General features: G+C 32.7%; 2 protein-coding genes across 3 annotated transcripts; both read left to right on the top strand.

Annotated features, from left to right (window-relative positions):
* The first annotated feature begins 5,994 nt into the window (after positions 1 to 5,994).
* Positions 5,995 to 8,408, top strand: LOC125192751 (putative indole-3-acetic acid-amido synthetase GH3.1). The gene is made up of 3 exons (XM_048090383.2): positions 5,995 to 6,377; positions 6,619 to 6,720; positions 6,886 to 8,408. Exons 1-3 carry the CDS (start codon positions 6,067 to 6,069, stop codon positions 8,225 to 8,227), a joined length of 1,755 nt encoding a protein of 584 aa, XP_047946340.1. The 5' UTR covers positions 5,995 to 6,066; the 3' UTR covers positions 8,228 to 8,408.
* Positions 8,409 to 14,859: 6,451 nt separating this feature from the next.
* Positions 14,860 to 17,150, top strand: LOC125193375 (uncharacterized). 2 transcript variants are annotated; one of them, XM_048091147.2, is made up of 5 exons: positions 14,860 to 15,102; positions 15,183 to 15,261; positions 15,492 to 15,549; positions 16,386 to 16,683; positions 16,950 to 17,150. In XM_048091147.2, exons 2-5 carry the CDS (start codon positions 15,247 to 15,249, stop codon positions 17,026 to 17,028), a joined length of 450 nt encoding a protein of 149 aa, XP_047947104.1. In that variant the 5' UTR covers positions 14,860 to 15,102; positions 15,183 to 15,246; the 3' UTR covers positions 17,029 to 17,150. The 2 variants fall into 2 exon arrangements, with proteins under 2 accessions (XP_047947104.1, XP_047947105.1); XM_048091148.2 differs by having other exon boundaries at positions 14,860 to 15,261; positions 16,389 to 16,683.
* Positions 17,151 to 17,698: the final 548 nt, after the last annotated feature.

Here is a 17,698-nt window from a genome sequence, read left to right as displayed (position 1 = left end):
ACAGTATTCAATCACTCGAAAGGTAATTTCTAGTATATAAACTCTAACAAAAATATGATATACCGAAACTTTCGATATGATAACGGTATCAAATTCTTTCATACTGATATTTTTTTATCGACCGAGCCTTAAACTTACTAAGATTTATCAAATTTAAACACATATGCTAATAACATACTACTTTTTGTATCGACCGAGCCTTAAACTTACTAAGATTTATCAAATTTAAACACATATGCTAATAACATACTACATGATAATAAAAAATTATGTTTCATGATAGTAAAGTTTAACCCAAGGAAGAAAAAATAATGAAACCTTCAATTATTTTCCTTTTGACTCCTTAAACTATAATCCATAAAGTATTGTCCCAACTAAGTTTACGTAGGCCCAACTCAGTAAGCCCAATGATTCCGAAACCTTGGTAGAACGAACTTGGGCAAATATAAATGAATTAGTGATGTGATAAAATAACAAATTTGTAATACTCCATATCAATTCTTAGAATTAAATATAGCAATCTAAGTAGTTGAAATGATACAAAACGATTATATTTCATATTTCAAAATTATTAAATGAATATAAAGGTGATAACGTCAATTTTTATATATAGTATAGTTAAACCTAATCTCTCTCTGCTCAAAATTATTTCAAAATTTTAAATTTATATAACACTCTTAAGTTAAAAAAGAAATTCACAATAAATATAAGTACTTTCTTAGTCTCATAGAAATAGACCATTTGAATGACACGTGGGATCCATAAATCATAAAGTTAAAGAGAAGGAGAAAAAAATTCCACAAATGGATAAAGACTATTTTTATAGGACGGACAAAAAAAGAAAAGTGAGAATATTTGTATGAGACAGAGAAAGTATCGAATTAAAATTTTATAATCAGATTTCAATTGAATATATTCGGATCATGATATTTGATTATTTTTATTTCAATTTTTCGTATATTTTGATAAGCAAATTATATTTCAAGAAATATATCAAAATATCAACAAAATACATGTATAACTTCCATACAACTGTGTTGCTATTTTCGTGTACTTTTGTTTATATACTCATGTTAATGTGTTGATATTTTAATACACCATATTATAACCATAAAATCCACCAAAAAGAGATTTTTTTAACAAATTGATGTTTTTATCTTTTATTGATATTTTGTTTACTCTACTGCCTGTGTCTACCAATAAACATTTCATTTTGTCATTTTTCTTCGTCCATCAATAAATTTCTTTTCTTTTTTTACTATTTTTGGTAATGGACCGCACATTGCACTAACTTTATTTCACTCACATTTTAATATTTTACTATAAAATAAATATAAATGTAGGACTCACATCTACTAACAATTTTCATTCACTTTCCACTTCATTTCTTAAAATCTATACCAGGTCAAAATTGACCTTGTATTAGTGGACGGCTGGAGTATTTTTTTAAATCTGTAAGTTTTAATCTTAACCATTCGTTTTAAGATCTAAAGATATAGGATTAGTCTTAGTTATGTACTATTAAAGTAATATATGCATTTTAATATAACCGGAATGTAACTATTATATTCACAAATATTTTCTCTAAAAATTGCAATTTTTAAAAATTATCATAGGAGAATAGCTGCAAAGATATCAGAACAAAATAGATCTCGTTCGTAAATGGCTAGTATGTATGCTACTTCTTTAGAATAAAGGACTTTCATTAGTATCTTATCGATCGACATTGACTATTAATTTATAATAAACTTTTTTAAAATTTATAATAAACTTTACTTCATATGAGTTGTCGCTTTGTTATAAGCTCTTAGTTAGAAATTAAAATTTAAAAGTAATACAGTATTTACATAATCTCAATTTCTTTCAACTTTTTGAGGGAAATTTCCAGTCGATTTCTAAACAATTCAAGACGTCTTGCTGGCCGATTCGTCATATCGAATCCACTAATTTTATTTAGCTAATATATTTAAATTGTCGCCCATATATCTTGTTTAGAAGTCTACATAAATGTCAGTTTCTTTTGATACAGTTCACAATGTCTAACCCATTTCCTTATGTTACCAAGTCTATTTATTACACATATGTGTCGTGACGGGTGATTTCACTTATCACCAAATAAACGACAAAAGTTAACAAATTTTGTCAGAAGTTACTCTCCTATATCCGTCTAGCTAAAGATATCATATGTATGCAGAGATGTAAATAATTGTAAAGTGGAGTATATCTTTCCTAAAAATGAGTATGGAGCCAGGAATTCATTTCAGCGGGACAAAAATATATATATGAAGAATTTTAGAATTTGAGACGGAGCATTTATAAAGGAAAATTTGTTTGAACAAATTGATTAACAAATTAGTAGTATAAGTGAAATATATTGAGGTGAGACAATTGCCCTTTGTTCGGTCCAAGTAGATTTGCCCTTATCTATAAACTACAAACTAAATTTGGATAATTAGATTTTTAAATTAATGTCAATAGATGACAAATAACGTCAACATATGCTCACATTATATTGTAATTTTTATTGATGTTATTATTAACTTTTAAAAATTAATGGTCCAGATTTTAGTTTGTATACTTTGTAGGAAAAATATAATTTGCAGTATAGTTGGACTCTATGTATGCATATCTCCTAACTGCAATTTTTGCAAATGGTTCCTAGCAATGTTACTCGCAAATAAATGGTGTCATTAATTCTAGGCAATTAGCAAATAGAGAATCGTTAACATGAAGATTGATATCAATAAAACACATCGAAGTAGTAAGTAAGCATAATGCACAAACACTTTTCACTATTGGAAATATAGTTAGCAAAATAGTACTAATAGCGTACTACTAGTATTTGGGAGGAATAAAATTGCATTTTCTTTACAAATTCTTAAAGAAGAAACAAAACCCTTATCCAATGTAACATGATACTTATTTCTGAGATAAACGCGAAGCAAATTGTGGTGTAGATTAGTGGCGTTTGTGGGCGAATCATCACTCTTTTCACCAAAAAAATAAGAATATGTTTTAGATATATGTAATAATCCGTTACCTTTATGAAGCCAAACAAAACAATTTAATGCCACCATATTTTGCTTCCCATCCCTATAAAATTGATAAACAAGCTCCCATTTGTTGCGGATATTTATATGCCATAGTTGTTTTCTATGTTCTATGTTTAGTGGCAAAGTCTTCGACGCTTCTTTCAAGGATGTGGACTATAGCTTGTAGGCAAATGGAAATTTAGACTCAACATCTTTAAATTATTCCAACAATGTTGCTTCTCATAATTTACATGAAAATCAAAGAGCAAAACATATAATAACAAAATATTCTATTTACCGACATCAAGTTAGACCTATGATAATTAATAAAAACAAGATATGTATACTTTATGTGAAAAATGTACATAGTGTTAGTATATATGTCTATATATATATATTCAAATTCAATCATAGGCTTAATTACAAAGTATAGCCTAATACTAGCGGACAATGTAGTTGTTAATTTATGGTTTAATTAGTTATGAATTGTATTAGTATCAAGATCTATGCATGCCCACTGCTTTATGAGAGAATAATAACAAGAGTAATTGAATTTTGCATCTAATATCTTAGCCCATTCTCACCCAACTTTGAAGGGTTACATTTTTCCCAAACTAGATGAAACACAGAGAAATTATTTGTACTTGTTGATATCCTTTTTTGGGGAGGTTCAATTGCTTTCGCGTAAGCCAGATTCTTTCTTCGATTTGACTATGGAATTGAACCATCATGATGCTCATACATATCCACTTGCATGGCCTAAATTTAACTTTATTAACTAATTTTAAAACGTACATGTTACTATTATGCTTTCTCTCTGATGGAAAATGTATATTTTTCCTATTTATTTACTCTTCTCGCATGTTTTGTAGATAAGATAATTTATCATATGCAAGATATAAACAAATATAGAGTAGTTGTCTTCATTTTTACCCCAAAGTTCGTAATAATATTATTATGATATACTCCTATTAATGTGATTTTCATGGGATATTTTTCCATCCTAGTGAGAATATTTTTTCACGTGATATTTTTTCCATTGCTGGCATTACCTTGCCTATTAAAGAAGGATATGATTACACTACAAAAACAAGCTGAATTAGATGCTAATTGTGTACTATAAAGTGAATTCATTTTGGAATTTTCTATAGATAAAGTCAAATTTCTCCAATAAATCACATTTACAGATGGATCGGGACTGAATAAGGAAGAAGGACAATAGTTGGTGTATGAAAATTGAGGAACACGTACTCTTATGGACTCAATGTCTCATATCGGCTGTGAGAACAATTGGTATGAAATATATAGACTAAATGAACTATTTCTCCTAACAAGCTAGTCTTTTTGTCTGAGTTCTCCTATTTGGTCTTTATTAGGGACCATAATAATTGTTACTTAAATCTGTCTTTGTTACAATTAGGAACACGGCTTAGAATATCATTAAAGAGATGTAATCATGTAATACAAATCGACATCGTCGCTATCAATAAGGAGAGGTAGTATTATTAACAAATACTGTTAGAGAATGAGACTATTGAAGCTATCATGAGTAAGATAAATTAAAAATATGTGCCGTCCAATTAAATTTCATTCCTGCCTATGTTTTCTCTGATTCAGAAACGTACAAAGTGAGATTATTTTTTTCCCAACAAATTCGTATATCCAACGAACTAAACTCGTCCACTAGGACAAGATCCACTTGCTATGAATTGGTGAGACAAATTCAACGTCCCCTATGAAGCTTGAAATCACAAGATCGAATAAATATTTATCATTTAACCTTTATCAAGTAGGTAATTTCACTTTTTCTAACAAAAATATAATAAAATACACGAAATATCTTAGGACCTAAGTATGTGGAGGAAACATGATTAATTAAAATAATTAGGCGATGAAAACTATGGAATTCGTGATTGTAACCACCACTTAGATATAGGTATGAAGAAAATTCCGTATCATTAGTTGACAAATAGTGTACCTACAAACACACAAATTATAGCTGCCTCGTAAATGACGTTATTGCCCCTGATGTCCACGTGATTGCTTCAAAATTTCTACACCATAATTATTTATATTTATGTCAACTTTATATGCATAGCAATTTAATTTCCCCGTCTATTAATGTATGCAAACATCATGGTCACGGTAAACCATATCGATTATATATCATCGAATATTAAATCTAACATGAAACTGATTGGATGTATATTATACACAAGACAATAGCATTCTCCACTTAAAGTATGATACTCCCATATTAACTGAATCATTTTTCTATTTTAGAAAGTTTTAAGATAATTAAGTCATTTTTATTTTTAAAAAAAAATAACTCCTCTCTTATTTTTTTTATCTCTTCATGTCTCTTACTTTATTTTATCTTACTTTATTTACTATCCACATAACACATATTCTTAAACTTCATGCTGAAAAAGTATTTCTATTAACAAGGAGGAATGGATAAAGGAGTAGCATTTTGTAGTACTATAAAGGAATTGAATTTGCATCATTTATGTTATCCAATTCCATAATTAAATGTAAATATAGGGATTCTACTTTTTTTACTACTATTATTTTCATGCATTTAGGTAGTACTAGCATTTTATTTATACTCTATGTCGCCGGCAGCCTATCATTGTCCCTGACCAACGTAAATGAAGTCAAGACAAAATCTCCCGAGCTGGAAAATGATTACGTGGATCAGAGTGGGCCCCAGTGTCCCCTCCATCAGTGCCAATATTGCGTCATGTGGTCCCACAATGCCACCCATCCACACTACAATTTAGAGGACATATACGTTTCAAATGTCCGAAAGCAGTAAAACTCATCCAAACAAAAGACGAGAAAAGCATAAAGAGTCCGGCATCCACGTGTCCGATCCGACGTGGCGGATTGCGGGCCAGCCTACTTCCTTTCCTATATAAAACCCAACCCTCCCCCTCCTCAAAAATCACACAACAAATACACCACTTCAAAACCCAATCAAACATATTTTTAATTCTAATTTCATCTTCAATTTCTCGAGCACCGTTTGACCATGGCCGTTGACTCCTCTCCCCCGCCACCACCGGTCAACGAGAAATTCGCTAAGAGCCTCGAATTTATTGAGGAGATGACCACGAATCCGGATTCCGTGCAAAAAGGAGTGCTGGCCGAGATACTCACCCAAAATGCGCACACTGAATATCTCCAGCGCTTCAACCTTGGAGGCGCTACAGACCGCGAATCCTTCAAGTCAAAGGTTCCAATCGTGACGTACGAGGATCTCCAGCCCGAGATCCAGCGCATCGCCAACGGAGACCGCTCTCCTATCCTTTGCTCCTATCCCATCTCCGAGTTTCTTACTAGGTAATAAAAATATGAGGTTCCTCAATTTAGATCTAGCTTCATCTCTTTTCAATTTTGGATATTTTACTAAAAATCCGCATTTCTATATCATTGTAACTAATTCAGAATCTTACCTATTTGATTAATTTTCACGTGATCCTATGCAATTTTAGGAGATAAAACGTTTTCTATCTAAATAAAGAAATTGAACACTACTTAACTAAAATTGTTTTTTTATCTTTTTTTTTTTTTAATTTGGCAGTTCCGGTACCTCAGCCGGTGAGAGGAAGCTGATGCCGACGATTCGCGAAGAGATGGACCGCCGACAGCTGTTGTACAGCCTTCTCATGCCGGTGATGAATTTGTAAGAAAATCACTAATCCATCTATACTTTTACTCGTCAAGTTAGTATCAATCTCAGAAAAGGCATACTTTTCTCCAAAAAGGCCATGCAAAATTAAATTAAACACTCATTAGACATGGCCTTTCCAAGCAGTACATGACCTTTTTTTTCTCTTATGGACCACAGATATGTCCCTAACTTAGACAAAGGCAAAGGACTCTACTTCCTATTCATCAAAGCGGAAACCGAAACCCCAGGCGGTCTGGTCGCCCGGCCGGTTCTGACCAGCTACTACAAGAGCGACCAGTTCAAGAACCGGGCGGTCGACCCTTACAATACCTACACCAGCCCGGACGAGGCCATCCTCTGCGTGGACTCGTTCCAGAGCATGTACACGCAGATGCTCTGCGGCCTCCTCATGCGTGAGGAGGTCCTGAGAGTCGGGGCAGTCTTCGCCTCAGGCCTCCTCCGCGCCATCAAGTTCCTGACTGTTCACTGGCGCCAGCTCGCCCTAGACATCTCGACCGGGGTTTTAAACCCTAAAATCACGGATGTATCTATACAGAAACGGATGGCCGGGATTCTTAGACCGGACCCAGTCCTAGCAGAGTTTATGAGCAGAGAGTGTGAAGGTGAAAATTGGGAAAAGATAATCCCTAGAATTTGGCCTAACACAATATACCTGGATGTGATTGTGACGGGGGCGATGGCTCAGTACATCCCGCTGCTCGATTTCTACAGCGGGGGGCTACCTCAGGCGTGCACGATGTACGCGTCGTCTGAGTGCTACTTCGGACTGAACATGAAGCCGATGACCAAGCCGTCGGAGGTTTGCTACACCATCATGCCCAACATGGGTTACTTCGAGTTCCTCCCCCACCCGCCCGAGACTGAACATGGGGCAGTGGAGCTTGCTGACGTGGAGGTGGGGAAGGAGTATGAGCTAGTGGTCAGCACCTACTCAGGACTCTGCCGCTACAGAGTTGGAGATGTCCTGAAAGTGACAGGTCACCACAACTCTGCGCCGCAGTTTAAGTTCGTACGGAGGAAGAACGTGCTCCTCAGCATCGATGCGGATAAGACGGACGAGCTGGAGCTGCAGAAGGCGGTGGAGAATGCGGCGGCGTTGCTGGAGGAGTATAAATCGTCTGTGGTTGAGTTCACGAGCTACGCGGACACGGGGTCCATCCCGGGGCACTACGTGGTGTACTGGGAGCTGTCTGGTGGGGCCCCGGGCGGGGAGGTGATGGACAAGTGCTGCCATGTGATGGAGGAGTCGATGAACTCGGTGTACAGGCAGTGCCGGGTCGCCGACAACTCGGTGGGGCCGCTCGAGATTCGGCTGGTGCGGGGGGGCACGTTTGAGGAGCTCATGGACTACGCCATCTCCAGAGGCGCGTCGATTAATCAGTACAAGGCGCCGAGGTGCGTGAGCTACACGCCCATCGTGGAGCTGCTCGACGCGAGGGTGGTGTCCGCGCATTTCAGCCCCGCCCCACCGCACTGGACCCCGGAGAGGCGGGGTTGATTCGTTATGGTGTTTTTGGAATAAGGTGGTTGTTGTGTTTGATCTGGATTGTGTTTTTTTTCTCTTTTTAAATATTGTGAGTAGATTCAAATAAATGGTAAATTTGTCTGTGAGTTGTGAAAGGTATGAGTCAATTATAAGTTGGGGAAAAGGAAAATTGATCTAAAAGTGTTGATTTTAAGATTCTCCCGTCACCAAACCTACTAATATAGGCTCCTTTCTTAGCAATAGTGTGTAAGACATGAATTATTATTATTGTTTAAAATGTAAATAGAGTAATTGTTAGTAGTTCCTAATTAAGCGATAGTACTATTACTAAACTAGTAAAATAAGAGATTTATAGTACTAATGACTGAAGTAACAATACAATTATTTTAGGGGGACGACTACGACTGTCATTCAAATAATTCATCTCAATCTGGATTTTAAACTCATAAAAAAAAGTAGTTTAATCTTTTAAACTTTCTGCTTTTATTTAAAGATCTTCCAATTTTTTCGATATATCAAACTCTAAGGCTTAGTCTTTTTATTCTAAAACGATTGGGGCCTTTTGAGTCAAGTAAATAAGATTGGAGCTTTTTTTTGGGGAAAATAGTTAAGGCTTTTGGGCTGGGCTCGGGATTAAGTATTTTTTGGGCTTGAAGAGTAATCAAATATTGGGCTCATAAATGTATTCTTGCAAAAAATTTGAAATCTCGACCCCAAAGCGCTCACACCCCGGCCCGACAGTATAGTGAGGAGTATTCAATCAAGGTGCACAGTGACCTGCTAAGAGGAGGGTCGTAATCCACTGTCCTGCCAGAAACTCACTTCCCAAGTTCTCACATTTTTGCTTGAGAGATTTCGCAACCACACAGACAGTAGTGAAAATCGATCCTTGGCAAATTTTGCAATTCTGTCTCTCCGGAATCAGCTGCGCTGTCTATGCGGGCCACTCATAAATGTATTTATATGGTACTCCACGTGTAGTTGACATGGAGTACTTAAAAAATGTATACACAGTTTGTAATCTTTGTTTGCAATTAAGATTATGTATAACTCTACCCATAATTGGTTAAAGCAAATATATAAGTTATTAGTATATGTAGTATTATTCCGTAATCAACAAATTTGATAATGAGCTTGGCTAGTGTGTTTAACGAAACACAATACTCCTGCTAGCTACTTATTTATTCTAATAAAATCTACTAGGGAACTAAGGATATTAGAGACAAAGTTCTTATTGTGTTACCTACTATTCCTTATTGGAATTTTGTTTCTACTTTGGTGATTTAATTTTTCATGAATTGAGAATTCATGCAATACTGAATACTCTTTGATATATTTCTTTTTGGTATTTTTTTCATATGATATGACTGAACAATTGATGACGGTGATGAACTTAAATGTTGTTTAGACTTTAGTTGGATAAAATTAGATATAGTCTTAAAATTGAAAAAAGATCACGAGAATGGATAAACACGACAACTATACAGTATTTGGATTATATTTTAAATTTTGTACAAAGTTTTAGTCCAGAAAGTAATTTCCTTACAGTGTTTTGGTTCAGCACATATTTCAACAATCAAGTAACTTAAAAAACATTTTCCGTAAAATATGCAAGTACAAAAGGTCATTGATGCTACTCCTATAAGCTTGAGATTAATTATTCGCTTGTGGTAATTAAATAAGAGTCGGACTTCAAAATAATTATATTTTTAAACAGATAATGCAGAATCTGTCCTATAGCTGAACGACGTTTTATAAATAAATACATAAATATAAATAATCAAATATTACGAGTGAGTGCTAGAAAGAAGGAACCTATTGCTGCCGTGGTCACGCCATTGTCTCATTTTAATATACTATATGGTGCCGGTTATTTGTTATAATTAATTATTATATAAAAATTCATATAGAATTAAATTCTGAGATTATTTTAAATGAAATGGATAGCTATATATATTAATTATCCTTATTTTATATAATTATATATTTATAATTAAATTGTGAGAATAATCTCATAAATAAAATATAATACATATTTAATTATAATCTCATAAATAATACATATTTAATTATAAGACATGCAAACTAAAATAATCCGGTACTAATTATCTGAAACATCTTTGCTCACAACATATAAAATATTCAAAAGCAATTATTACCTTTGAAATAATTATCGATCTCAATTATTATTCTTCAACTGCAAGCCATTCAAAATCAATGAAAATTTTATACCTTTTCTAAAAGGAAATGGATATTCATTATTATTTAATAAAGAATCTATATAGGGATATATTAATATGACAACTCACTTTATTGTAACATCATACCACCATTATAGGTTGTTAGATCTGAAGATCATGTGATGTGAATCAAATAATATATCTTTACTTCCAATGTTTTACGTGATTTATATGGTTTGATGCTCCCAAAAGTATGTTTTATGGTGTAGGAAGCAGGATGGATGGTGAAACGGGACATGGAATGAAGCTCGGATTGAGAACAAGGTCATTGAAAAAAGAGTCGTGCAAAATAACCAATTTGATAGACTGTCCATTCTGCATCGTGAGTCCAGAATGTGCTCAAAATTAGACACCCGGTCGGGTGATTTTCATGCCCAATAATTCACCCGGCCGGGTACGAAGACGTAGTAACCGCCAAATTCAATTTTTTTTAATAGTTTGGAGGCAGTTTTTGGGTAGGGAGAGACTTCCTTGGACACAAAGAGAGGGGGAAGAAGAGAGAAAGAGAGAAGGAAGAAATTTCGGCCAACATTCTGACGAACTATCTCCGAATCTCCATTGCACTCAACAAGAGGATGCTTTCTATGATTTTCATTGTGATTATTACCATATGTTTAGACTAAACTCTCAATGTTGCTCCAAGTTATGATTTATGCTTGTTTAAATGTATCTACATCTTTGAATTCACGTTTTGATATCATTGATGTGTTTAATGTTAGATTCTATCACTTTAGAGGCTTCTATTGTTATAGATGTTTAATCCTTGTTTATCGTCTCTTTAATATAGACTTGGATGGACTAATCAATTGATGTGTTGTTGAATTTGAATTGTTCAGAGGATAATTTGACAATGGGTTAGGTCAGTTTATATTGTAGATGATCTTTTATTCCAGCGCTTCCGTAGGAATTTAATATCTTGGAAAATTAGTTCATGGAACAAGTGTTCAACTGACTGTGAACTATATGTTACAAACATGTTTAGTGTATGCGATTAGGTTGATTAATTTAATCCCAAAATATGTGCTTTCAAGTCTAATGAACAACTTGGAGTGACATGTCTTTCCGTTTGTGAAATCTTTCTGATTTTATTCGTTTGTTTTAATTTTGTCAACATCTTTCAAAACCAAATATCAAACCTTCGTTATGTTTTTATATTTTTGTAGGTTTAAACAATCTTTCACCTCCATGTGGATCGACACTTGAAATATTACTTACGACACTGTAATCTTGCATTATTGTAGTATTATTAGAGTTAATTAATTAAACTTGATATATTGTGCGAACCGGTTTAGATACTCTAAAATACGCATCATCGTGTGAATCTCAAGATACCATGTGGCAGCACATTCTAATTAAATTGGAACATAAGAAAACGCTGAAGGAAAAAATCGGCATTCTCTATTTTTAGTATGTTACCAGATTGCAGTGTTACTCAATGCAACATTCGTAGTGTTACATGCCTGCAATATTCGTAATAATAATTTTTTATCTTACTAGATTGCAGTGTTAACCAGTAGTATTTGCAGTTTATATATTACTACTTTGTTGTACTTGATTTTTTTTTTTGGAATTGACTAAAATACCCACGTCTGCAATATCAAACACATAAGACTGCAATTCGAACTCTATTTAATCAATTCAATCGTAAGCATCCATTTTATAGATCTAAAGGGTTAAATTATTGTTATGGTGTCACTCATAATGTCACCCTAATGCTTCCTTTTATAGTATATATCTATAAAGGGGAGTGTTAGGGTGCCACCACCTAACATCATACCACCATTTCTAACCAATTATTTGTACACGTGGACGAATAATAAGCTGCCACGTGGCAAAAAAAATCTGAAAAAGACGGCCAGCAATATTTTGTACACTATACAACAATTTTTTTGGCCAGCAATATCCAACACGCTACACAGCAATCTATAAATTGTTGTATAGTGTTTATAATATTGGTGTATAAGTGGTGTCATAGTGTCACTTTAAGAGAGTTTGTCATTTTAACACAAATTTATCTATAAATGCAAAACTATATCCTTAATAATGACTATGGTGTATTTAAACATAGGATTACACGAAATATATGAGTGCATTAATTTTTTTTATTATTATAGAGAATTTCTGTACCGTTCTATAAAAATTAAATTGTTATTTTTTTATATTATATTTGGTTTTATTAGTTTAATTTGCCAGTCAATTAGCCTTACTAGATGAGCCATATGCATTCTGGAGACTAAATAATATTCAATGAGAAATTGATAGATCATGTGAACAATAGCCCATAATATCCAAGCAAAGTAAAATCAATTATTGAAAAAAAAAGTGTTATCAATTGCTTCACTCCATCAGATTTATTGAATTTCTTTAGATTGCAATAAAAATAATTTGGATTGAGATTCAAATAATTGGTTCATTCTTCAATCATTTAACAACGGGAAGTGCAACCCAGATTATGATTATGGGTTTCAAAATTTTTCGATGAGTTTTACATTTGATAAGTAGTCCCTACGTCCCACAAAGATTGTCCTAATTTTTCATATTTCCGTCCGTCCTATAAAGTTTGTCTCATTTCACTTTTACCATTTTTTATAGTGAACCTCATATTTCACCAACTCATTCATACTCACATTTTATTATAAAACTAATACTTTAAAGTAGGCCTCACATCCCACCAACTTTTTCAACTCACTTTTCATTACATTTCTTAAAATCCGTGCCGGATCAAAATGGGACTATCTTTGTTGGACTGAGGGAGTATCTAAATTCATCTATGAAACATCTAAAACAATATAATAATCTAATTTTCTACCTAACAAGTGTAAATTTTGCTTTTAACTGAAATATTTCGAAGATCAACTCGAATTTAAAATAATATCTTAAAACTTACTAGAATTTTAAATTTACATTTATCTCAATACTAATTGTGTGGTTTTACCATCTCCAACTATACATTAAAAATCCATTTTTGGTGTAAAAAAGTTTCCAATTATATACTAAACCCAAATTTATTTTTAAATTTTTTCTACAAAACAACACGAAATATGGTACTACTGCAAATTTTTGAAATATTGCAAATCACCCATTATTATTTAACTAATGTGAGCTAAAACACGAACAATAAGTTATAATAACAAAATGAAAAAATGTAATCTAATAATCCCGTAAATCATCCAAATCTTCCAATCCTCCAATATTGTTGAAGTACGAAGAATATGTTGTAGTTACATCGCCATTTGGTTGTTCTTGTTGTTGAGCTTTTTTCCGTAAAATGCGTATTGTGATTTGTTTTTGTAATTGTGATGTTTTTAAATGTTATGTTTCAATTTTATTGTAGCATGTTGTATTTTCATTTTCAAGTTAATTAGTATTCCCTTCGTCCTAAGATATTAGACCCTTTTCTTTTGGGCATAGGAATTTATGAGATAGTTGTTTAGTGGTGTAAGTGGAGTTGGTAGTAGAGTAAATTTTTACCATAAATAGAAATGGTTCAAGTGTATTGGAACACCTCAAAGTGGAATAAGGGTCTAATATCTTGGGACAGAGGGAGTAGTACTCTATAATATTTTTAATATAAAGAATATTTATTATTCCATCTATTCTTGAAAAGTATGAACTATTTCATTTTTAGTTCGTCCCTGAAAAGTATGAAATTTCTAACTTTGGAAAAATCTTTTCTGTCTAGTGAGGTGAGATTTATTCTCCACTAACAATACTTTAAAAAAAATTCTTTCTATCACTCTCTTACTTTTCCAATGGTGCATTAAAATTCATGCCAAACTAAATGTTCATACTCTTTTGGAACAAGGGAGTATATAAATATATTAACAAGAAAATTTTATTTAATTATTTAATATATATAACATATTGATAAAGTGTTGTGGGATTAATGTGTAATTTGAATAAGTATGTAGGTATAATTAAAAGAATATAAAAAATAGGTGAATATGAAATATTTTTTTGAATTTGAGTTTGAAGTAAATAATTAAAATGAAACTACTTTTTAAAAAGACTCATACTCAAAAATAGGTTAAATGGTTGGAGTACGTTATATTGTTAATTTTTTAAATTGTTAACTCTGCTAACTTATCAAAACAGTGTATTAAAAATGTCAACAAAATTATGTGTTGACATCTTTAATATATTGTGTTGATGAGTTAACAGAGTTAGCAATTTAAAAAAATTAGCAATCGATCATGCCGATGCAGATGGTTGGATCTTAATCAGCATGTATCGACATTTGAATCAATAGAAAGATTGTAAGTAAAGCTAAATGAGTAGTGCAAACTACAAAGTATGCCGATGAGAATCATTATAGGGGACACATACATAATGATTATACACGTATATGTGATGTAATCCCAAAGATAAAAATCAAATTCACAAACTCATTTTTGTAGAACTATTCTTTTCTCCCCCAATTTCAATTTTGTAATCACTTGAATCTTGACTTTTCGTAACAAAATAGGACTTCCATTTAAAATCTCCCTTTTAATATTTCGAAACTGTCGTCGGCTCAATAAATAGAAATAGGAGTATTTAATTAGACAGAAGACTTTGAGCTCGACCAACTCTATCAGTATTTAAAATTGGTCACCTCTTCAGCAAAGTAACTGATAATTCATCATTTTGTGCCAACATCCAGTTTTCGTGAGCCAGCCCTCATTCCTCATTTCCCAAATTCCCAAACCATGAAATTCTTAAAAATTTAAATATTAATTTCATCACAGAAACTGCAGGCTTATTTTGGAATCACAGTTTCTTCATTCAAGAGAAGAAGAAGAAGAGAGAGGCATGATCCATCTCAAGGTAAACACAACTCTTTGTATCAGATTTTCACTTTTCAGTTCAGTTTTAATTTATTAGATTGAGAGGGTAAAACTAATTAATTAGGAGTATTTATATACTGTTTTTCAAAATCATCATCTGAAGTTGATTTTAATCTGCTCAATCACATTATAACTGATAATTCATCTTTTCTTACATTTAATCTTGCATTTTCAATTTTCTCTTTTGAATTTGTTTTTGTTTTGTGGCAGGACGATGGTCACGGTCTGGACTTTCCTATAGAAGTCTTGTTTTACATCGCAATAAGTGGTAAATTTTTATTAAAAAACTCTGCATTGTTACTATAAGAGATCTTGTATTTTACTTTTGCAAATTAGATCCAAAGTTGTCATAGTGTAAATTACTGCTGAAACCACTTTTACAAGCTTGCAACTGATAAAGTTAATGCGTGATTATTACTACTACCTTTGATCATTAAATGTTACTTGCAATAAGGTCTTCCTTGAAATAAATTTTATTGCTCCCTCCGTCCCTCATTAATTATCAACTTTCATTTTTCACTATAAATGATAAGTAGATCCACATTCTAATAACACATCTCATTCACATTTTATTATAAATTTAATATATAAAATGAGACATCTATTCCACTAACCTTTTCAACTCACTTCCTTTTAGTACATTTTTTTAAAATCCGTGTCAGAATCAAAGTGGACAATTTTTGAGAGATGGAGTGAGTATTAATAAATATGCACAACCAACGCTGCTATCATACTATTATTGATGTTACACTTGACAGGGACGTCACGATGAGTCTAGTGGCGTTGATATGTCGTTTTAGAATGTTGATAATATAAAATATAAATTACTAAGAAGTACTATATCAAATTATTTAGTGTTGTATGAGTAGAGAAATAATATTAATAAAAATTAATGAATTTGTTGAGTAGATAAAGTGGTGAGGATTGAGCTATATGGGAGAATAAATATTGATATATTGAGAGTGATCATATATAAGAGGGTAGCATCCAAATAGCAGAACGAGAATAATGTTTAGAGATAGATAGAGTATTTGATTTACTACTTAAATTGTAATGATCCATTGTGACAGATTATTTATTTATTTTGCGGTGATGAAATTTTAGTAGTATTCTTGATGGTGATTGCGTTGATGATGAAACTCTTGTGGGATTCCGGAGACGATGGCGGAGGAGCGAGGGTTGGTGAGACGAGCGGTTTATCGTCTTCAAAGGTGGAAGCTTGGTTCATATCTTCGTATGGGACAAATGAGGACGACATTGAGTCGACTGGTGACAAGAGTTGCACTTCATCATCGGACGATTTATACGATGGAAAGATATGCGTGATATGTTACGACGACCAAAGAAGCTGTCTCTTTGTACCTTGTGGACATTCTATTACTTGTTACACTTGCGCTAAAAGGTACGCACATATCCTTTCTTTTTTAATAATTGCAACACTAGGTTTAAAAATTATGTCATCGTGAGCTCAAATTTGAAACTCTGGACTACATGAATATATATCATCAAATTTAGCAGCGATTAGATTATTGAAACAAGGTCGTTATATTTAAAAATTAAAATAATGGGACCCTTTCTGGAATGTACTTAACTATTGGGATAATATTTGATATGTTTCCAAATATTTATATGTGGCATTCTTTTTATTTTAATTTTGTACTTTTGTAGGCTTATAATTGAAGAAATGAAGAGTTGTCCCATATGCCGGACTGATATCGACAAAATACGGAAGTTGCATATTTTGTGAAAACCAACTTTCTTAATTTTCATTGCAAGTTTTGTACATATAGTTCATTGTTACTAAAAGATGGATACACACACATATCTATTGCGTGAGATTTTATTGACACGTATGTGTTTTAGATGGTCCCCTAAATTGTCTTTTTACATCAAGAAATTATTTCTCTTGTTTATCTACAAGTATTAGTAATTTAGTAGTATAATCAAACGAAGATAGAGTTAGCTCTGGAGGTTAGTGACTAGTGTATTAAAAAATATGTCCACATACTTGTTTGCCATCAATTTTTTTATTTGATGAGTCATGAATTTAAATTTAAAGGTTTGTTAAGACTCAAGACTCTTTAGCCTCAAACATTAACCTCTCCACTGCTGGACTAACTCACACTTGTTCGCCATCTTTTATTGACCTTCTTTGTAACCTAATTTAACGTTTGGGCTCGTGTCTGATTTTTAACTGATTATAAAGAAAATATAAATTTTTAAAAATATCTCCCGTGAAAGGAATTTATCAGTTTAAATCCTCTAATTATTTGCCTCTATTTAAAACTGTCTTGAAGATATAACAATATAATATCAATACAAGACGCAACATATTCTCATGTCATCAACCAAATTTGATTATGATTCATCTTAACAGTACAAAAACATTAGATTATCTCTGAATTAATCTAAGTATG

Source organism: Salvia hispanica, chromosome 4 (assembly GCF_029641045.1).
Source record: "Salvia hispanica isolate PSC_SH4W2 chromosome 4, Shi_PSC_v1, whole genome shotgun sequence".
In the NCBI taxonomy this organism is placed as follows: domain Eukaryota; kingdom Viridiplantae; phylum Streptophyta; class Magnoliopsida; order Lamiales; family Lamiaceae; genus Salvia; species Salvia hispanica.
Note: the sequence above shows the minus strand (reverse complement) of the source record. Positions and strands in the feature narration are given on the sequence as shown.

What these genes read in the sequence shown, in the direction of transcription:
- LOC125192751 (XM_048090383.2), top strand. Translation starts at nt 6,067, where the DNA reads ATGGCCGTTGACTCCTCTCCCCCGCCACCACCGGTCAACGAGAAATTC. An exon ending in ATCTCCGAGTTTCTTACTAG is followed by an intron (nt 6,378 to 6,618) that starts GTAATAAAAATA and finishes TTAATTTGGCAG; the next exon opens with TTCCGGTACCTCAGCCGGTG. An exon ending in CTCATGCCGGTGATGAATTT is followed by an intron (nt 6,721 to 6,885) that starts GTAAGAAAATCA and finishes TATGGACCACAG; the next exon opens with ATATGTCCCTAACTTAGACA.
- LOC125193375 (XM_048091147.2), top strand. An exon ending in GTTTTACATCGCAATAAGTG is followed by an intron (nt 15,550 to 16,385) that starts GTAAATTTTTAT and finishes ATGAAATTTTAG; the next exon opens with TAGTATTCTTGATGGTGATT. An exon ending in TGTTACACTTGCGCTAAAAG is followed by an intron (nt 16,684 to 16,949) that starts GTACGCACATAT and finishes GTACTTTTGTAG; the next exon opens with GCTTATAATTGAAGAAATGA.